Source organism: Hyperolius riggenbachi, chromosome 7, assembly GCF_040937935.1.
Source record: "Hyperolius riggenbachi isolate aHypRig1 chromosome 7, aHypRig1.pri, whole genome shotgun sequence".
In the NCBI taxonomy this organism is placed as follows: Eukaryota; Metazoa; Chordata; class Amphibia; order Anura; family Hyperoliidae; genus Hyperolius; species Hyperolius riggenbachi.
In genome coordinates, this window is record NC_090652.1 from 164,021,117 (window position 1) to 164,044,467 (window position 23,351).

General features: G+C 44.0%; 1 protein-coding gene across 1 annotated transcript in view; it reads left to right on the top strand.

Annotated features, from left to right (window-relative positions):
* Window positions 1-22,470: 22,470 nt before the first annotated feature.
* The window catches only part of TRA2B (transformer 2 beta homolog), a 35,647-nt gene continuing 34,766 nt past the window's right edge, over window positions 22,471-23,351 (top strand). The window contains exon 1 of the mRNA XM_068244839.1: window positions 22,471-22,611. Within this exon, the coding sequence (XP_068100940.1) occupies window positions 22,576-22,611 (36 nt within the window). The 5' untranslated portion in view covers window positions 22,471-22,575. The remainder of the gene's footprint in view (window positions 22,612-23,351) is intronic.

Sequence of the window (23,351 nt, forward strand, 5' to 3'; positions counted from 1 at the left end):
TCTGTCTTTTAACTATTACCAGCAGATCTTGGATTCATCACAAAGGAAGCCAAGATTAAAAGCCTTTGACGGTGCGCTGATAAGCGTTGGTGGTAATAGTTTACAAGTAAAAGGCACATCCTGGCTGACATATAAGATCGGTAAAAAGATCATTAAACATCCAACTTTGATTGTTGATCTTCCATATGATAGATTGATCATTGGAATCGATTTGCTCAAACGACTAAATTCCATAATTGACTTCATAAATGAAGCAATATGGGCTCAAGTCAATACTCCAATTGATTTTGAGCGCTCCAGCAATGCACAATTGCAACGCAGCTGCCATATGATTGAGGAAAGGCCTAACTCTGTTGAAATCCATTTCCGGAACAGTCAGATACCAGAAGTCACGATCCTGAAAAACGGTAAACCCGAGGAAAATGCTAACACTGCTTTTCACATCATAAATATCCGAAAGGATAAGATTGAAAAGATAATTCTGGAAGATGATGTGTTAACTATTGCCCTCAAAGGGGGAAGTCAGGAAGTGGCAGGCATAACCAAGCATACACAGGCATTGGTTGAAATCGAGAAAATCAATGATAATGTGCTGGTTCCCGTGCAGGTAAATAATATTGCTCGGGTAAAATATGCCAAGTTGGATCTCAAATCCGAGGCCAGCTACATAAGCCTAGGACTGCTGAAGCAGGTAACAGACCCTCAGGTGATCAAATTTATTTCTACACAGGAATGGATCCATGATCTGGATAACGATAACCAGAGTCATAATGTAATTGCAAAATGCATCTTATCTGTGTCTCTAGGAAACAAATCTGCAAAACATGTCTTCAGTGTGTTAAAGGAACCACAGTACCAAATATACTTAGGAAATGACATTATTCACCGATTTGCCATACAGATTGATCTGGTCAATAATGTTCTGTGGTCCAAATTATCCGGAAACCCAGAGGAATTCCAGGATAGAGAACAAGCCCTGAGATGGGGACAGCGAATACCATATGCAGTGGATATCACTGTCGCTGAAAAAGTAAAAATCCCTGAAGGTTGCAAATCCTTTCTCTTACCCATTCGAGTAAAGAAGGGGCAAAAGATGAGAAATGCAGATGCATTGATTTGTTTATCCAATCGGATGCAACAATTGGGGTTGAAGGTAAAACCAATTCCCCTAATAAATATTCATCAGGAACCATTATATATGGTCATGCAAAACATGAGCCCTCATAGTATCACGTTACAGGAGGATACAATGATTGGCTTAGCCATTGACTCAGAATATTACACTTTTGGATTCCAAAATGAAGTCATTGGATTAATACCTGATGAATATTTGACAGAAGAACAAATAGTGGGCCAACAATATTTCTCAACACCTGAAGGATTGTTCAGCATACACTCTGTTTATCCTTTCAGTCCTGAGGAAGGTACATGTCATGTCGAGGGAACATCATTGATTTTTAACCATGAGATCAATGAAAGTGAGTATCAAACACTCCAGCAGGGTAAGGATCAAGCATGTTACACCCCAAATGACTTAACTAATAGGCTTGAAGAAGCTTATGAGGTAGGTCAACCTGAGATTTTCCCAGAATTTCAGGAACGGGTAGAAGAACAACTCTCTATAGCTGATGGATGTTCTAATGAATCAGAACGACAGCAGCTAAGGCAACTATTCTGGGATTTCCAGGAGATGTTTGCCAAGGACTCTTATGACTGTGGGGAGACTAACCTGCATGTTACGAGAATCCTGACTGATCCAGATGCACCCCCTGTGTTTATCAAACAATATCGACTTCCGCTAGCAGCCTACGAGTCATTATCGGAAATTGTTAAGAACCTGGAAAAGAAAGGTATTATCCGCCCAGTACACAGTTCCTTCAATCATCCAGTACTTGGAGTTCTCAAACCGAATGGTCAGTTCCGTCTATGCTCAGACTTGAGACAGTTAAACAAACGTGTCTACATGTCGGGTTGGCCTGTACCATACATTGACCAATGCTTGGCGCAAATCCAAGGGTCTAAAATATTCACAGCCCTTGACTGCGCACAAGGATATTGGACAATTAAAGTGGATGAAAGGGATCAATACAAACTAGCCTTCACATTCGGTAATAGACAATTTGCGTGGACCCGTACGCCTTTCGGATACATCAACGCAGGCCACGAATTTGCTGTGTTCATGCACAAAGCAATGCCTGATGCAGCTGAACGAGGTACCCTAACTTACGTCGATGATATCCTTATCAAAAGTACAATCTTTGAGGAACATATTTCAGAGTTGAGATATGTATTAAATCAACTAAAAGAAGCAGGTGTTAAACTTTCCCTACAGAAAGCTCAATGGTGCCGATCTAAGGTAAATTTCCTAGGACATGAAATTACTGCAGAAGGAATTAATCCACAGAAAAAGAAAGTGGAAGCAATCAAAAATACAAGGTCCCCCACAAATCTCAAGGAACTGAGATCATTCCTGGGGATGATGAATTATTCTCGCAAGTTCATAGATAACTATGCTGAGATTACAAAGCCGCTATTGCAGCTGCTAAAGAAAGGAGTACAATGGGAATGGAATGAGTGCCATGAACAAGCTGTATCTGAGCTTAAAACAAAACTCATACAGGCCCCATGCCTTGCTTATCCAGAAGGTGGTAAACCCTTCTATGTTGAAACAGGTTTTACCGACAAGAGTGTAAGTGCAGTTCTTTTCCAAAAGCAAGAAAGACTGAATAAAATAATTGCTTATGCCAGTAAATCACTATCACCAGTTGAAGTCAAATTTAATAATTGCGAGAAAGCATTATTAGCAACTGTGTGGGCTTTGCAATATTTCAGAAGTTTTATTCAAGGTGAAAAGATCATTGTAGAAACTGCACACCAATCACTACAATATTTACAAAGTGATCAAATAAAAGAAGGTAACCTGTCAAACAGCAGGATAACTGCATGGACAATGTCCCTAATGGGATGGCCATTGGAAATCAAATATAAACAGGATACTAAAAATCCAGTTGCTCAAGGATTAGCTGAACTCCATGATTGCTCTCATGTGGAACATAAAGATGAGCCACCAGAAAACGATTTTCTGGAAAAGCAATCTCTATCTCCATATAAATCCTATGAAGAGGAGTACTGCAAATCACTACCATGTGCATATGTTGATGGCTGTTCTTTTCACACCGAAGGAGATGAAAAGATGCTGGTTGCAGGTATCGGTATCGTATGGAATAACATATTTCCAGAGACATCTGCGGGATACAAAATTGGTCCCAAAAGTAGCCAGGTCGCAGAACTCGCTGCCGTGTATAAAGCTATACAAATGGCTATCGAACATGACCTTAAGGAATTTGTTTTGATAACAGATTCTGAGTATGTTCGGAACAGTTTTGTGGAATATTTTCCCAGTTGGAAAAGGACTAGCATGACAAGAAGTAACAAAAAGCCAGTCAAACATGGTAAATTGTTCTGTAAAATCGATGAACTTGTTAATACCCACGGCCTTACCATTTATTGGAAAAAGGTAAGGGGTCATTCGAAACACCCTGGCGCTGATAAAGATGGGAACGATCTAGCAGATTCCCTCGCTAAGAAAGCAGCCATTGATGGTGAAATCTTTGATATCAATGACCTCATGGGAACTATCGAAGTAAATGTCACCACTAGGGGGCAGGCCCAAAAGGAGTCTCAACCCAGTGTAGCAATGTGGAGTCAAGATTCTCCTAATGAGGATCTCATTGCGAGCCAAAAGGGGGATCCCGTTATTGGTTTGTTTTATAAACACATTGGAAGTCCACATGATTATCCCATCACCGTGGAAGACTGCAGTGACAACGAAGAATTACGTATTCTGATGAAAGGTGTGTCACAATTTTCATTACAGGATGGATTGCTAATACGAACCTCGAAAAATGGTATTACACAATGGGTAGTACCCGCAGCATATCGGGGTCTAATGTTGCAACATGCCCACGATGCCCCGACAGCTGGTCATCGAGGAGAGAAAATAACGTATGAGTTATTAAGAGACTACGCTTACTGGCCACACATGTTACAGGATGTCAGGACATATTGTCAAGGGTGCTTGGTATGCCCTCAATTCCAGCCACAAGGTCCCACTCACAGGGCACCGCTGATGAAAAGAGGCATAGCTATGCCATGGTCAGACATCCAGATCGATTTTATTGGTCCAGTAACAACGTCCTCAAAAGGAAACCGGTATATGTTAACCGTAACATGCCTGTTCACTAAATGGGTAGAATGTCTACCAAGTAAAACATGCAGTTCCAGTGTGTGCGCATCACTGCTCATTAACCACATATTTTCCCGATTTGGTCTTCCACAGCGCATCGAATCCGATCGCGGAAGTCACTTCACCAGTGAAGTAATGACCAAAATGTGGGAAATCCTAGGGGTAAAACGGAAGCTACACATAGCTTACCGACCAGCCTCTAGTGGTGGAGTGGAGCGTTACAATCAATCTATTGTAAATATCCTGAAAAAATTTGTTAGCGAATCAGGTAAAGACTGGGATGTCAAGCTGCCACTAGTTCTTATGGCTATTAGAGCTACTCCAAGCGCAGCAACCAAACTTTCCCCATTTGAGATGCTCACTGGTAGAAAGATGGTGTTACCCCAGCATTTGCTTTACAAAACCTCAGATCATAACTTGATGAATGCAACTACTGCACATCAATATGTGGAGAACTTACGGAAGCACCTCCAGCATGCATTCGCATTTGCTCAAAGAAACATCGAAAAAGCCGCAGTCAGTACGAAAACGTACTATGACCTCAAAACTACGCAAAAGGAGTATCAGATTGACGATAGAGTGTATCTGTATAATTTTGCCAGAGACCAGGTAAAGGAAAGGAAGTTCCTACCTTCATGGAAGGGCCCATATCCAATCACCGATAAGTTGTCTCCTGTAGTGTATAAGGTTAAGATCCCTAAGGGGGATGACTTTGTTGAAAAATGGGTACATATTAATCAACTGCGTATTTGTCACCCTAGCTCACAGTTGCGGAGAATTGAGCAATCTGGAAATGTGTGCTAACAAATTATTTTTCTCCTGACTGGTATACCTAATGATGTGTTAATCTCTACTAGAATCCATATGGACACAAAGATTCCAATCCGGCACAAAGATGTCCCACCTGACGATTGCCATCCTTTACGCAGTCCTAATCTTGGGGAAGAGTGCCGAGCCACGAGTGATGCCAGATCCAGCATCCGTGATGTTACCGGATACAGCGGAGTTCATCATGACCAGATAGATGTTCCTATCCTAGAGGGTCCAGATGAGCCTAAACCCGCGATGTGTCGTTGAATGACGAGCTGATGTATCCGGGGTCCATTTGATGGAGATGCAAGTTGGATATCTGTTGCACACCAGATACTCACAGGAGTGAGTTGTTCAAATCTTGAAGCAGATCCGGAAAATCCTTTTGTTTGAACCAAAGGCCAAAGCAGTTCATCGCTGTTACAGTTGCTGTTTGCTACCTTTGCAGCAAGAGGAAACCTGTTTGTTTACATCCGGAGTATCATTTGCCAGGTTTATTTTTCTTGAAGCGTGAAACATGAACTTCAATGTGATGAAGACGATGTTTTAAAGTCCATTTTTCCCTTTCATATTTGGATTACCAATACAAAACATAAAGATTTGTTCACAACGTGTTCCCACGGGAATGAAGCAGACGAAAAACGATTATTAATCCTTGTTGTTCTTTTGAAATGATCACACACTGGAACATTCCAAAAGAAAAGGGGGATGTGTCGAGATTTCCATATGGCGGAATATCGTTTTTCCGATAAACTGAACTGTGTATGATCAGATACACATAGACCTAATAATTTCCTTTCCTTAGGTTACAGAAGACAAAGACTTCTTAATGTAGGGTGATTATAGGTTAACATATACATTGATCATTGAGAAAGGCAGAGCATATTTTAATATGGCGATGTAATATTGCCATGCAAGGCTGACTTGTATGTGTCTCTAAAGGAAGGTCAGATGTTGAACAACAGGCAGTCAGCTGATGTGCTATTTGCAATGGGTAATCCCATTCACCTTACTGGGAACAATGATATCAGACCATTCTTTGTTTTAGGTCAAAACACTTGACAAGATAGCAAACAAGAGGAGTCTGAGTGACAATAGTGTGTTTAAAAATGGACTAATATCTGTATACAATGGCTCAAACCTGGCTACATTGAATGTGAAACCAAAACCCATGCAAGGTTTCTATGCAATATTTGTGTTTCCAAAGTCCAGACACAAACACAAGGCTTAGGAAATACCTTTATTTTTCTTATAGCTGGGCAAACCAGTAACAATATGAAAATGTTATTGAAAATGTATACGTGTTAATATAAAGATTCCCTGAATGAATATATCCAGAATGGTATAGAAATGTTATATGGTTACCAGTGTTGTATATTAAACAATAATGTTAGAGATATAAAACCATGCTAACAAAAACAATGTTTTATATAAGGAGGTCCATGGTGGTTTTCAATATGCCACTATGATTTTGGATAAAATCAAATCTATCTTGGATATGATAGAAAAGGTCACTGTATACTAAATAATAACCAATGATCCCATCCAGATCAGCTATCCATAAGATATGAATTTTTATAACATTGATTTATTCACTGTTGGGGTATAATAAAACATGATTTTTGTCTTTAGTTTGCCAAATATCCCAATAAGTCTGTGATTAGTTAGCCAACAGCACCTACAAAGGGTGAAAGCCAGTATTACACTTGGGTTAAAGATTAGTCACAGAAAGCTCCCATTGATCACTCCCACTGCCCAGTGATAGGCTAGAAGATTTAATCTCATGGGCAGGACACTAGATAGTGATGAGAATAAGATGAGAGGGCTGATTCAATGGAGGATCAGACCATCAAGAGATCTGAGCAGACCAGGACATAGAGGATTCATGCCATCTGAACACAGCCACGCCTAAGAGGAACACGCCCAGAGGCCATCTTGGTGACTATACTTGAACCCAGTTCTGATTTTCTTGTTAGTTAGACGGCTTATTACAGCGCAGAATATCTGAACATATGATGTATTGATTGAATTTCATTGGTTGATATTTTAAAAAGGGGTGAGCTTTTCCAAAGTTGCAAGTTGGAAACCACTCACCTAAGTTCTACCATATGTTCATTGATAACTGGCTGTTTAACTCAGTCTTGGATAAAAAAACTAGACCTTTCAAGCTACCTCCTCTAGATATTTTGATACTTTGCCGCAGCATGTGCAAGCCACACCTAACCAAGTTTAGGACGACTCAATAGATATTTTATTCCAAAATTATATGTATTTTACCCGCCTGCTCTGTGTAGTAACACAGGCCAGCGGAGGTTAAAGTGTAGACAGAGGGAAAATTCCTGTCATTTATAGTCGATTGCATAGCGATTGTGGGGCAACGCCCAGTCGTCAGATCCACTGAGTCATCCTAAATTTGTTATATTGAATGGTATAGCTGACATCAGCCAGTTTATTTTGGATAGCGCATTTTTGATTTTGGACTGCGCAATTTTGATTTTTGATAGCCACCATTTTGTTTTTGATAGCCACCATTTTGTTTTTGATAGCAGCCATTTTGATTTTGATAACAGCCATTTTGTTGTCGTTCAATTCATCCATTTTGTCTCCAGAGACCCTGTGGTAAATTGAGTAACAGGGCCGACGGCCATATTTGAGGAGTCACATCTATGCACTGTATTTGAATTGACTGCTAATTGGTTTAAGCCTTTTGTATTGGTGAATAAGTATAATAACATTTTTATGTTTTACTGAAATTATTATCCAGCTCATTGCTTATTATAAGAATGACCTTATGAGTTTTGTTTTATATCAAAAGTGCAATATTATATTGTTTTGATATTGTAATATTTATTCGATATTAAATTGATATTTTTATAAATTGGTCCACATTTATTTGCATGTTTAAACCAGTACTGTAAAACCTCGGAAAACAAGCTCACACAGTTAGGCGTATGTTTGTATTTTAGCTCCTCCTATTTTCCCAGGAGCGTTACATTTACATTTTTGATTTTATATTTATTTTTAAACAAGTTATACAAACATTGACAAAACGCCCGACACCGTCTGATAGACTTGTATAGTCCCAGACAAAGCGTTGATTTGGGTCTGGTGACTGTCCAGCACTCGGGTGTAATTCTCCACCGTAGTGGTGAATGCATCAAGACGGCTGCTAAGTGCGTCCATTTGGGTTTGGTCTGCCATTCTGTAACGATCGGTGTCAGCACGCAGAGAGAATCTGATTATTGGTGATCTGCAGTATCACCAAGAATACAGATCTATACCTGATTATGGATGATCTGCAGAATCACCAATAATACAGATATAGTGCTAACCTCTGGACACCTCTAGATATATATGGTGAGTGTTTGGTGTAACAGTATGACTTTGAGCAACCGACCTGATGAACAGGTGACCCTAAGCAGTACCGAAGACACTGCTATGGAGAGTAAAGAAACCTTCCAGCAGCCTGAGACTCTCCAAGGGGTGGAGTCAGGCTGAAGGTAGGAAGGACCAGAGAGTGAGTGAAACCTGAAGGTGGATGTCACTGACTGATCTTGGAGACTATCTCTTAAGTGGAGAGAGATAGCTCTCAAGGTCGGGCAAGCCAGGTCGGCAACACACAGACAGATAAAGTATAAAGACAGAAGGCTGATTCGTTATCCAAGTCAGGCAGGGTTTGGCAACGTGATATCAGATATGCGTGGTACCGAATCAGAAAGCAGAGGGATAGTCAGGAAAGCAACAGGTCATAACAAATATCAAACAATGCCTAGTCTTGGGTGTGAGGTCCGTGGTCTCTACACCCTGGAACTAGTCTGATGTATAACAGAATGATGACACAAGTTCCCTAGTCTTGGGTGTGAGGTCCGTGGTCTCTACACCCTGGAACTAGTCTGATGTATAACAGAATGATAACACAAGTTCCCTAGTCTTGGGTGTGAGGTCCGTGGTCTCTACACCCTGGAACTAGTCTGATAACACAAGTAATCTGGCTCAGTGTGAATTCCCAGGTCCTCCTGGTTCAAACACACTGTTGGATCTGACTAAGGTCTGAATGCTTCCACGTAGTGATCGCAACGGCAGACAATTTGAGAGTGGCCAGCAGTAACCATATATAGAGCAGTGTTCTCTGGCGCCACCCTAAAGTGATTAACCAATGGTTACCAGCTCTGAGGTCAGCTGACCGGCCAGGTCAGCTGATCTCCCCTTGACCATCATAAAAGTTCTGCCTTTCAGCGTGCGCGCGCGTATTCCTAAACTTGTGTGAACTAACAGGCTCAGCCACACCAGCTGCACGCTGCTGCATGCAAACCGCCGTGCTGGACGCGGAACCAGCCACCTTGCTGTCAGTACATGCGGCGGCTTTTCCGCGTTCTGCCATGTCACTAGATGCACGCTTCCGCGTGCAGACCGCTGCGTTGGACGCGGAATCAGCCGCCTTGCTGTCAGTACACGCGGTGGCTTTTCCGCGTTCTCTCACAATTTGTCAATGAACTTTGTAGGCGAACTCCCCAGGTCTGAGGGTAAGACGGTCATTTGGGTTGTAGTTGATAGGTTCAGTAAGATGGCTCATTTTGTCCCTCTGAAAGGTCTCCCCTCTGCCCAGGAGTTAGCTGATCTCTTCATTCAGCACGTTTTCCGACTGCATGGCATTCCGGAGAATGTGGTGTCAGATCGGGGAGTCCCGTTTGTGTCAAAATTTTGGAGAGCCTTTTGCCATTAGTTAGGAATGGACCATTCATTTTCATCAGGCTACTACCCACAGACCAATGGTCAGACCTAAAGAGTTAACCAGTCTCTTGAACAGTTTCTCAGATGTTATGTGGCAGATGCACAGTCGGATTGGGTAAAGTTTTTACCGTTCGCGGAATTCGCACATAACAATCTGAAGAGTTCCTCTTCAGGATTTTCCCCGTTTCAGGTAGTTGCGGGAAAATCTCCCAAGTTTGCTCCATTACCTGTGGCATCTACCCCATTTCCGGCCCTGGAGGATTGGCAAAGGGCATTGAAGGAGATTTGGGGAATGGTTAAGAGGAATTTGGGGAAAGCCTTCCAGACTCAGAAGAAACAGGCAGATAAGAGACGGTCTGTAGAGTGGAAGTTTTCCCCAGGGGACATGGTGTGGGTATCTACTCGACATTCAGCGTTAAAACAACCGTCACCTAAGTTGAGACCCAGATTTGTAGGCCCATACCCAGTGTCCAGAAAGATTAATGATGTCACTTATGCGATTGATCTCCCAGCCAGCATGAGAGGTGTGAGATCATTCCATGTTTCTCTGCTGAAGCCTGCAGTGCACGTGGATTCCTCTCCCCCCCCCCCCCCTGTGATGGTTGACGACCAACCTGAGTATGAGAACGAGAAGATATTGGATTCTCGGTTAGTGCAAAATTCTGTACAGTATCTGGTCCACTGGAAGGGGTATGGTCTAGAGGAGAGCACTTGGGTGCCGGATTGTCGCATGCATGCTGAGGAATTAAAGAAAGAGTTTCATGACTTACACCCTGAGAAGCCGGGTAGGAAGTGTCCGGGGTCCACTCCTCGGGGGGGGGGTACTGTAAAGAATAGCGGAGATGCCGCCGCATGGGCAAGCGGCATGGCGGCCATCTCTGCGTTCCAGCCGGCGGCTTCTGCCGCACAGCTACATGCTGCTGGTTTGCCTGGTCCTTCTAGTGCACACAGATTTAGAGCTGCGCACGCGCGCGCCGGGTGACAGGACCTTTGTGCAAGTAAAAGGGGAGTCAGCTGATCAAGCCGGTCAGCTGACTCCAGCTATGCTCCGGATTGGCTGAGTGACTGGGGCGGCGCTGTGGAGCGCTCTGGGTATTTATAGGACTTGCCTGTCAGTTGCAAGTTGTCTGCTGTTGCGAATGCTTATGTGTGAGTGCTCAGACCCTAGTCAGATCTTACAGTGTGTTAGAACCAGCCGGAACTGGGAATTCCGTTGATAGCTTTTAGTACTATTGTATTATAGACTTGTACCATTCTTTAGTCTAGTTCCCAGGTGTTGAAACCAAGGACTTCACATATAGACTAGGATATTGCTATATTACTACTGTTTATCTGTTATGATCTCTTGCTTTCCTGACTACTCTCTCGCTTACTGATTCGGTACTTCTGCCTATCTGATTACTGTTGCCAAAACTGCCTGTACATTGATACCGAATCAGTCTTCCGCCTCTGTACTGTATCTGTCCGTTCGTTGCTGACCTTGCTTGTCTGACCTCTCTGTCCTCACTTGTGGCTCTTGCCACTAGTGAGGGAAATCTCAAGGGCTGTCACCTAACCCTTAGGTGATCAACCTTGCTGTACTGTCTGTGACACTTGCTCCTCAGGTGTCTATTGGCTGCAAGCAGTGTCTGTTGATCTCCTGCTTCTCAGGAGATCATCTTGCAGCACAGTCCCTACTCCTCGGGGGTCCACTGGCTGCAGTACAGTCTAATTCCCTGCTCCTCAGGGAATCCTTGGCTATAGTATATTCATAATCACTCATTCCACCTGTGACCACCCTTGCAGCACAGTCAGTGGTCCCTGCTCCTCAGGTGTCCACTGACTGCAGTACTATCTGAATTTCCTGCTCCTCAGGGAATTCTTGGCTGCAGTACAGTCTGTATTTCCTGCTCCTCAGGGGATCCTAGGCTATAGCTTGGTCTTGATCACCTGCCCTCCAGGTGATCATTCTCTCTAACACCGCCAGTGGTCCCTGCTTCTCAGGCGTCCACTGGCTGCAGTGCAGTCAGAATCCCCTGCCCCTCAGGGGATCCTTGGCTGCAATATTGTCTGTATCTCCCGCTCCTCGTGAGATAACTTCTCTATTACTGTTGCACCAAACACCATACCACATTAGGTGTCCTGTGTCTAGCTATACTAGTATTATTGGTGACTCTGCTGATCACCACATAATCAGGTATAGCATCTGTATTATTGGTGATACTGCAGATCACTAATAATCAGAAAAAGCTGTGTTGCTGACACCAATCGTTACACAAATTATATAAGAAATTTGAGCTACAAAGGTCTTCTGGTACAATAACCAATCACTTTACTGCATGTTTACATCACAGTACCACTGTTGGGGCGTGGGCTGGGGAAAGGGGATGGTCTACTAAGCAATTTCAGTTCCTAAAAGGTTCTCAGTCCCTTGCAACCAAGTCCAAGCTATATTGCTCAGCAAAACCTTGGGGGAACTCGTGACAGTTCTTAAGATGGTACTGTATAGTTGCACAGTTCGTTGGTTGATCCCAAAAGGATGTTCACCTTGCTCAAAAAACTCTTAGTCTCTTTACACCTGATAAGATCTCACCTCGAACTCACTTTACTCTTAACACACCTGTCTGGATAGGGCTTCCCAAAATAACAAACACAATAAAATATAAATCAAACAAAAAGGTTAGGAAAATAAAAGTAAACAAAATAAAATATAAAGTGACCAATGCACCCAGCTATGCCACCCAAATCACTCATCCACAATATAACTCTCTTTTAGTGCACTTTGACTTTTAGGCTGAATAAGCTCTAACTTGGAGTTGATGCAAAACTTGTAATCCAAGTAAGTTAACTCTGTATTTTGGTCAGATGACAGTTCACTTTTTACTGTAGCACATTTTCAAAGTATCACAAGACGCAATGCAACTCCTCCTTTTTCACTTATCTTCTTTTAATACTGAAAGGCTCTCTTTACAATCACGGACTTAGTAATTTCCAGTTTCTTTAGGACCGTGTACTTAAGTAATATGGATAAATCACACTTTGGTTCACTTCTTGTATCACTCTCTTTGTAACACTTCAGAACATAACACAGAAGAATACTTGAACTTTAACTCTTGACTTGAAACGGACTTGACAGGCACACTGTCTCTGAATCAGGCCTTAAAGAGAACCTGTACTGAGTAAAAATATTGAAAATAAACACACGAGGTAACTTCAAATGAACATTAAATAGTTACCTTGCCATCAGTTCCTCTCAGAAGCTCACCATTTTCTTCTGACAATAATCCCTTCTAGTTCTGACAATATTTTGTCAGATCTGAAATATATGACAAATAGACAAATAACATTTATATTGCGCTTTTCTCCTTGCGGACTCAAAGCGCCAGAGCAGAGCAGCAGCCACTAGGGCGCGCTCTATTGGCAGAAGCAGTGTAAGGGAGACTTGCCAAAGGTCTCCTACTGAATTAGTGCTGGCTTACTGAACAGGCAGAGCCGAGATTCGAACCCTGGTCTCCTGTGTCAGAGGCAGAGCCCTTAACCATTACACCATCAGCCTCAATTGCTGTCAATAAAATATCAGTTTCTGTCAATAAAATATCAGTTGCTGTCAGTTATAGCTGAGAGGAAAACTGATGTACCAGGCAATGTCCATGTTTCCCTATGGCTCAAGTGGGCGATGTTACAGTTTAACAGTGTGCTGACCAGAAAGCTGTTATGGGGGTAATGACCATTTTCAAAATGGAGGACGGAAAATTCCCTTGATCACAGTGAACAAACAGGACGCGGGAGAGGAGAAAGACACTGAGGAGTAGACTACATGGAAGGTAAGTATGACTTGTGTATGCTTATTTTGACTTTTAATTTTTAGTTTATGTTTTCTTTAAGTGGCTGTGTCAGCTCAGCGGGGTACTTAATGGAGGCTGATAATGTCTCTTGTAACAGCAAAGACTTCACACTCAATACACTTCACCCAGTCAGAAGCAGATTACCTCACCCCAGATGGCAGCAACAACTGTATCATCAACACATTGGGCCTGATTCACAAAGCGGTGCTAACAGTTAGCACCAACTGGGTTAGCACTGCAGTGCACAGCTGATCAAAAGTTTTGCGCTAGCAAAGTCTGGTGCACTTTGCATAGAGTTTAATGGCGCTGCTTTGCGTGCGGGACTTTGCGCGCGATCTAAACTTATCTAAACTTATCATGCCTAAACTTATGCCTAAACTTATCACACCTAAACTTATCACGCCTAAACTGGCTTTTCACCAGCGTGGTGCAATGGTTATCATGCCTAAAGTCTCTAACTGGGTTAGCACCGCTTTGTGAATCGAGCCCAATGTCTTGGCATATTCAAGGCCCCTGCACACAAAAAGTCTCCGGCAACAGCAATATGAACAGGCCTGGCCCCTCCAGACTCTGGGCCGCTACATTTCCATCCCAGCAAGCCTCCGCTGGACACCGGCCACCAACCGAACACACACTGCACTTGTGGTTTGGCTCTAGGGCCCATACTCATCTGACTGCCGGATTTCCCTTCTGTCCGGGCCAGCTCGGATTGGCTCCGTGCACACTGCCTCTGGTCTCCGGTCACCGGCCGGCCTGGTTGCCGCTGTCTCCCTGCTCTGCTCAGGTAACTGCATGGCCGCCGGGTCCCCTCCTAAACTCCGGGGTGACTGCTGCGGACGCCCTCCTCGTGGACTCTTCGCCGCTCTCTCCGCCGCCTCCTGACTTTAGCTAAGTTCTGCTCTCTTCCCCACTTTGGCGCACTCCGGCTAGATCCAGCCAGCTCCCTCCGGCCACACACCCCCAGGTCCGCCCCCCGCGCCCACGCTGCATCCTCCAACAGGCCTCCAGAAAGCTCCACTGCTCCGCGCACCCCTGGTCACCCAGCAACAGTCCATGAGACCAGTACAGCGCCTCCTCTCCTCTCCCATGCACAGTCCTGGCTCCACAGGCAAGCACCCAAGGCGAAATTCAGCCCCAGATGCCAAAGTCACCCCACACATAGAAATAAACCAGCAAAACCCCTGAGACCCTCCCCTAGAGGGCCACACATATCCCTATACAGTGGCTTGCAAAAGTATTCGGCCCCCTTGATGGTTTCCACATTTTGTCATATTGCTGCCACAAACATGAATCAATTTTATTGGAATTCCACGTGAAAGACCAAAACAAATTGTTGTACACGTGAGAAGTGGAACGAAAATCATACATGATTCCAAACATTTTTTACAAATAAATAACTGCAAAGTGGGGTGTGCATAATTAGTCAGCCCCCTTTGGTTTGAGTGCAGTCAGTTGCCCATAGACATTGCCTGATGAGTGCTAATGACTAAATATAGTGAACCTGTGTGTAATCTAATGTCAGTACAAATACAGCTGCTCTGTGATGGCCTCAGAGATTGTCTAAGAGAATATTGGGAGCAACAACACCATGAAGTCCAAAGAACACACCAGACAGGTCAGGGATAAAGTTATTGAGAAATTTAAAGCAGGCTTAGGCTACAAAAAGATTCCCAAAGCCTTGAACATCCCACAGAGCACTGTTCAAGCGATCATTCAGAAATGGAAGGAGTATGACACAACTGTAAACCTACCAAGACAAGGCCGTCCACCTAAACTCACAGGCCGAACAAGGAGAGCGCTGATCAGAAATGCAGTCAAGAGGCCCATGGTGACTCTGGACGAGCTGCAGAGATCTACAGCTCAGGTGGGGGAATCTGTCCATAGGACAACTATTAGTCATGCACTGCACAAAGTTGGCCTTTATGGAAGAGTGGCAATAAGAAAGCCATTGTTAACAGAAAAGCATAAGAAGCCCTGTTTGCAGTTTGCCACAAGCCATGTGGGGGACACAGCAAACATGTGGAAGAAGGTGCTCTGGTCAGATGAGACCAAAATGGAACTTTATAGCCAAGATGCAAAACGCTATGTGTGGCGGAAAACTAGCACATCACTCTGAACACACCATTCCCACTGTCAAATATGGTGGTGGCAGCATCATGCTCTGGGGGTGCTTCTCTTCAGCAGGGACAGGGAAGCTGGTCAGAGTTGATGGGAAGATGGATGGAGCCAAATACAGGGCAATCTTGGAAGAAAACCTCTTGGAGTCTGCAAAAGACTTGAGACTGGGGCGGAGGTTCACCTTCCAGCAGGACAACAACCCTACACATAAAGCCAGGGCAACAATGGAATGGTTTAAAACAAAACATATCCATGTGTCAGAATGGCCCAGTCAAAGTCCAGATCTAAATCCAATCGAGAATCTGTGGCAAGATCTGAAAACTGCTGTTCACAAATGCTGTCCATCTAATCTGACTGAGCTGGAGCTGTTTTGCAAAGAAGAATGGGCAAGGATTTCAGTCTCTAGATGTGCAAAGCTGGTAGAGACATACCCTAAAAGACTGGCAGCTGTAATTGCAGCAAAAGGTGGTTCTACAAAGTATTGACTCAGGGGGGCTGAATAATTACGCACACCACACTTTGCAGTTATTGATTTGTAAAAAATGTTTGTAATCATGTATGATTTTCGTTCAATTTCTCACGTGTACACCACTTTGTATTGGCCTTTTACGTGGAATTCCAATAAAATTGATTCATGTTTGTGGAAGTAATATGACAAAATGTGGAAAACTTCAAGGGGGCCGAATACTTTTGCAAGCCACTGTATATTCCTATTCCTACCTAATAAAGTACAAGTGTCCCTGCGTCGCATGTCTGTGTGTCAGTGCTTTTGCGCTACTGCTCACGTCCTGCACTGACACAGCCGTTGGGACAGGAGGCAGGCCCGGCCGAGCAGGCGGGCGTGTGTGTGTGTGTGCGTGGACGTGCGGCAGTCGGGTGTGTCCGCGCAACGACAGACCTAGAGCCCGTTTTTAAACGGGCTTAGGTCACTAGTCTATTATAAAACAGAACAATGAATATGTCAGTCACAATATAGCACTATTCTACATATAATGCCCCAGAATCATGCCTTGTGGCCTCAAGTTAAACAGCAATTCCTGTACATGTCTGTCCATCTATTTAAGGGTTTCTCAACCAGGGTTCCCCACATTAATAAAAAGCACGGTGAGCATGATCACGAGCGTCACAGCCAAGCGCTCGCAGCCAAACATTTAAAGGATACCGACCTGACGAGGTCGGCATCTGCAACAGAGGCAGAACTGCGGCGAGGGACAGATATGTTGCCAGGGGTTAGAGGAAGCCCAAGGTAGATAGATATTTTTTTCACCTCGCACCTGTTGTTTAACCACTTCAGCCTACAGGGTTGAGAATTTTTTACATCTGAGCAACTTTCACCTCCCATTCATTTGCCAATAACTTTATCACTACTCATCACAATGAATTGATCTATATCTTGTTTTTTCCGCCACCAATTAGGCTTTCTGTGGGTGGTACATTTTGCTAAGAGCCACTTTACTGTAAATGCATTTTAACAGGAAGAATAAGAAATAAACGGAAAAAATTCATTATTTCTCAGTTTTCAGCCATTATAGTGTTAAAATAATACATGCCTCCATAATTAAAACTCACGTATTGTATTTGCCCATATGTCCCGGGTATTACACCGTTAAAATTATGTCCCTATCACAATGTATGACGACAATATTTTATTTGGAAATAAAGGTGCATTTTTTCAATTTGCGTCCATCACTATTTAGAAGCCCATAATTTAATAAATCATTTTGATATACTCCTTTGACATGAATATTTAAAAAGTTTAGACCCTTAGGTAACTATTTATGTTTTTTTTATTATTATTGTAATTTTTTATTTTATTTTTTATTAAAACTTGTATGTGGGTATTTTTTGGTGTGGGAGGTAAACAGGGGATTTTACATGGGCAAAAATGTATGTATTGAATGTAAAGTGATTTTTGGTGTAGTTTGCTATTTGGCCACAAGATGGCCACAGTCAAATCGATCGATCTCGCTCCCAGGAAGAAGATAGAAGCAGGGGAACTTTTTGATCTCAGAAAAGCCGTAGCGTCTGAAGAGACGCTGTCGGCTTTTCTCCGGGGGGTCCGATCAGTGAAAGGGATTTATAATCCCTTTCATCGATCGCTGGGCTAACGGCCCCCAGCGGGAGCACGCACGGGGTGCCCGCGGGAGCGCGCGCGACCCGCGGGAGTGCGCGCAGCCTAACTGGACGAAAATTTTCGTCCAGTTAGGCTGAAGTGGTTAAGGCAAGGTACACACTTGCAGGGCCGTTTCCCCCTGTGATTCTCGGGTCTCTGTCGGCTTTTGCGTTAACGCTTTTGCGTTTGTGCTTAAGGTGTATGTTTTTTTCCGGGAACGTTTCCACATTTCTGACGGAATGTACATTGTGCGAATGTGCACGTCGTGCGGCAAAAAGCAGAATGTTTTGCAATTTAACAATGAGTGGAAAAACGCAAAACGTGAACAAACACTTGCGACACACGTTTCCTGCATGAGGCTATTGACTTCAATAACTTGTAGAATCGTGTGTGTTTTGCCGTCCGTGGGAAAATGCACACAAAAACGCATCTAGTGTGTTCCCTACCTAAAGGGAAACTTCCGCGTGTTTTTAAATCGCACAGCTTTTTTCCACACGACACACATGTTCGCGTACAGTACATGCCACAGCAAACGCAGAAATGTGGAAACATTTATGGAAACCTTTGCATTAAACACAAACAAAAAGGTCAGCAAAGACCCGGGAATCCCAGGGGAAAACAGCCCTGCAAGTGTGTTCCCTGCCATGTGTGTGTGCATTGTAGAATCGTGCACATTTTGCTGTCCGTGGCAAAGCATGCACAAACTATTACGGGTGCTTAACCTTGGATGCTAAGCGACATCCCACTCCAATCCAAGTAGTACAAATGGTCGGTTTGCACACCAGCTTCTCAATGAGCATAGTTTATTCTTCCAAGTTACATGTCAACACTAAGGTTAACAATTGTTTCGGTGTCACTAAGGGTCCCCTTCTTCAGAACAGTGCAGACAAAGAACAGTGTCTGCACTGTTCTGAAGAAGAGGACCCTTAGTGGCCCCAAAACAATTGTTAACCTTAGTGTTGACATGTGACTTGGAAGAATAAACTATGCTCATTGAGAAGCTGGTGTGCTAACCGACCGTTTGTACTACTTTTCCTGTGTCAGCTGACTGCCACGGCAGATAAGCTCATTTGAAAGCACAGGATGTTAACAATATGTCTGCCTCCATGAAAGGAGGAAGGAGAAACACTGCAGATTTATTGTAGGATGTGTATCAACTGTAACAAAGAATTTTTTTTCTTTAAAAGTTATTACGTTGTTGCGTATCTTTTAGAACAGAGAGGAAGTTCTGAGTACAGGTCCGCTTTAAAAACCTGACAACAAACCTGAGATGGGCTTTATAGCTGTATTTATACTTACCTGGGTCTTCCTCCAGCCCCATTAGGTGCGTGGGGTCCCTCGCCGTCATCTTGCAAATTCTACCGGTAATCCGGATGGCCGGGCTCTTCTGCACATGCATGGACTAGCTGTGAGTGCACCTACCATTGAGCTCTTGCAGCCAGGAGCGTTCTGTACCTGCACAATAGTACTGTGCAGGCGCAGAATGCTCCCATGCACAGGAGCAGGGGTGCATGACAGGGGCTGTGCATGCGCAGAAGAGCACGACTGGCTGGATTACTGGGAGGATTCGCAAGAGAACGTTGTGGGGCTGGAGGAAGGGCAAAATCATTGCACTGTATTAAACAGTGCAATGCTGCAGTTTGAGGCTAGGTGCAGAAATGCTAGCGTTGCGTAAAACGCTGTGTTTTATGCACTAATGTTACTCAATGGGCCGCATAAAAATGCATGGGTATGCATTTGTACTTTGGCATTTTAAAATTGCTAGTTTTGTTGCATATTATGCACAATGGAAACGCAATGTATTGCGTTTTCTATGGTGGTTTTTTTTTTCATGCATTTAAAAAAATAATAAAGATTTCTGATGTACTGTATCTCGGCTTCCTATTGTCTACCTAGTGATTTGCAAAATTTAAAATTTAAAAACGCATACAAAATGCATATGTGTTTTGTGTATGCGAACAGCAAATGCATTAAAACACACGCAAAATAATTGGAAAATGCATCTGCGTTAAAAAATGCAAATGCAGGAAAAACGCGCAAAAAACGCACACAACATAAAATGAAAACATGCCATAAAACACAGCCTTTCTCGTTATGTTATGTGTGCGCCCAGCCTGATGGATTTTCAATACATTTTGAAATCTATTGATAATATGTGCAGTGTATAGCCGCATCTACACGCGTAGATGCGGCGGCGATGTGGCTTATCAATCGAGCCGCTGTTGCGGATCGATTGATAAGATCTGACAGGACAGATCTCCCCACCGCCCATTCCCTGCTCGCTCCCCGCGAGGGGACAATGGCAGGGAATCGAGCGGAAGATAAGCGGCGCCGGCGGGGACGAGCGGGGAATCGAATCCGGCTCACGCGCGGCGAGCGGGGACGCAGCGGGCACGCGCGGGGATGCGGAAGAGGTGATCCGGGGGCTAATCGAGCCGCCGGATCGCAGCCTCATCTACCCGTGTAGATGAGGCTTATGGAAGGATTCCCTCTTTGATTAGATTCAGATCAGAGAGTGATTGATCTTTTTGCCACATTGGGCTCTGTTCACAATAACACATGCAGTCAGGCTTTGTTCACATCTAAAATCAAAATCGCAGACGGCCGCATTTTGTGATTTTGTGAGTGATTTTTCTTCCCCCTCCCGGTGCTTACCTGCGCGCTACGATTTTGTGTACAGCTCTTTTCAAAGCGCTTTTGCAGAGTGATTCTATTTTTTCACTTCCTGACACAAGTCAGGAAGTGAACTCTTTCACCTGGAAAATAATAAATACAATGTATTTATTCTTAAAAGCGTGAACACAGTCGCCACACAAAGCGATTTTATGAGCGTTTTGTGCTATTCCTATACCTCACATTATAGCAAAATCGCCCCCAAAATGGTACAGGCAGCGCTTTGCTGAGCGGATCGGAAACGAACCGCTCAGATGTGAACACTCTCATAGGGAATCATTGCACAAGCGCTTTTAGGGCAATTTTGAAAGTCGCCGGCGCTTAAAAAAAAAAAGCAAAACGCCCTAGGTGTGAACAAGCCCTAAGAGATGTTTTACCGCTATATTACCGGCAGTGATAATTTCCACATTTTTTCCACATTCACAAAAACTGTTCCGCATGTCTTCCGCATGCGGGAACAATGCGTAAAAAATTAGGGAAACATGCTTAATTATGCAGTAAACATGCGGAAACCATGCGGAAAAAAAGTGGCATAAAAAAATTGTCAGAAAAAAATTAAACTCCAGCAAACATAGCGCTCAAGGCTGAAGACTCCATTTAAAGAGACACTGAAGCGAGAATAAATCTCGCTTCAGTGCTTATATTCAGCAGGGGCATGTGTGCCCCTGCTAAAACGCCGCTATCCCGCGGCTAAACGGGGGTCCAAATCCCCCCCTGCAAAATCTACGACCAACTTGGTCGTAGATTTTGCTGCTCTTGAGGCAGGGCTAACGGCTGCAGCCCTGCCTCTCAGCGCCGTCTATCAGCGGCGCATCGCCGCCTCTCCCCCGCCCCTCTCAGTGAAGGAAGACTGAGAGGGGCGGGGGAGAGGTGGAGATACGCGCTGAGAGACGCGTGTGAGGCAGGGCTGCAACCGTTAGCCCTGCCTCAATGCGGAAGCGCTGCCCGGGACTCCACGAGGGGAATGGGGAGGTAAGGGACCCCCGTTTAGCCGCGGGATAGGGGTGTTTTAGCAGGGGCACACATGCCCCTGCTGAATATAAGCACTGAAGCGAGATTTATTCTCGCTTCAGTGTCTCTTTAAGTCATTGGAAAGCTAAATATATCACTAAATACTTGTAGGTGATATAAAATCGGTAAAGTCAGAAATAATGCCCCTCCCTCTTTTTCTTTGTGAATTTTGATTTTTTTTTTTTTTGCAAAAATTACCTACTTTTTGCGGACTTTTACCACACTTTTTACGCATGCGGGTAAATGCGTACAATTTAACGCATGCGGTAGATAACCATACATAAAATTTTGAGAATGTCAAGATGGTTTTATTTCAGTCAGGAATTTACGCAAGTGCATTTCCGCATGCGGAAAATGATTGTGAATAGAGCCCATTGGGTGGCAATCTATGTGTGCACGACTACCTTAAAGGCCTGTAAACACAGTCAATGAATGTTGCCTAGCGGGATTGCAGTGCCGACATTGGTACAGATGTGTTGCTAGCATGCAGGCTTGCGATGTGTTGTTGCAATGTGTGGGGGAGGGGGCAGATGGAGTAGCACAGTTGTGTCATGATGCAGGTGATCGAAGAGAACAAAGCTATTGGTCATTGCTTGGCCACCAGGCATTATGGCATCCTCAGGTTTTATATAGGGTATGTGTGGGGTGCATGGGAATGAATGCTTATGCTACTCTACATCATTTTGTACTGCACAAAGCAGCAGAACAATGGATTATAGTATTTGATTGACATTTTCTAAATTGTCAAGGTACATGTTCATTTGAATATACTTTGTGTGCAGCATAGTTCAGGCAGACGCAATCAAACTGATTGAACCGAACTATTGCTGTAGTGTACAGTAGTAGGACTACTGTATTGCGTGTGAAGCAAGAGCAGGCCAGTAGGTGGCAGCGTTTGCTGTGCGCAGACTCAGTGCACAGCAGGAAACGCTTGCTATCCAGGGGGGTGGAGACTAGGCTTCCTCTAGGTTGCACGCAGCAGTACTAGTAGTGCGGCCGCGGCGTGTTCCGGGGATTCGGCTGGTGTCTGCGCGGGGCGAGCAGCGAAGATGAGCGACAGCGGGGAGCAGAATTATGGCGATCGGGTTAGTAATGCTGGTGGTGTAAGCAGTGTGGATGGATGCTTTGCCTGCGTCTGTACAGTTATGACTGGTAGTGCGCTATGTCTATTGTGTTTTGATGATTCCGTTTGTTTTACCCTTTGAAAAGCGATGGATGCTATGGTTGCGATGGATGTTATGGTTGCTTGTTGTGTACAGATCGTTATGAGGTTTTGTTATGTTGCGGCCCAACAGCGTGGTTGTTGTATGTCGATTTTATTTCTTCCGCCATCTTGTGTGACTTTTCTTTTTAAAATGGCTTCGATCGGTTATGAAGTGGCCGTGGCGGAATGGCCAGGTGTATTTGATGAAGTCCTGGCTTTATTGCCTTGTGTATTCCCTTGCTGATCGCTGAGGGGAGTGAGAGGAAACCGATGTGTGGGGCGGTGCGATAGCCGCAGTCACTAATGGCGCCTTTTAGCTTCCTGATGCAGCTTGTAAAGTGATAGCCAGCTTCATTTCTAAAAAGATAAATGCAAGAAAGACACCGGATTGGAACAATTCCTGTCTCCTACTAAAGCTTGTAAGAACAATTCCCATGTGGTTAAAGTTTTTGCAAACTTTGTTAGTTTTTTGCAACTGGTTGCAATAATTTGTAGGTATTAGTGCAACCTAATAATTGATTTAAAGTGAACTGGAGATGGTTCACTGGCCCCTATTTATACTTAACTTAAGTTTTCTCCAGTGACATGATGACCGTGGCTCCAGCAATCGCTGGAAGCTGA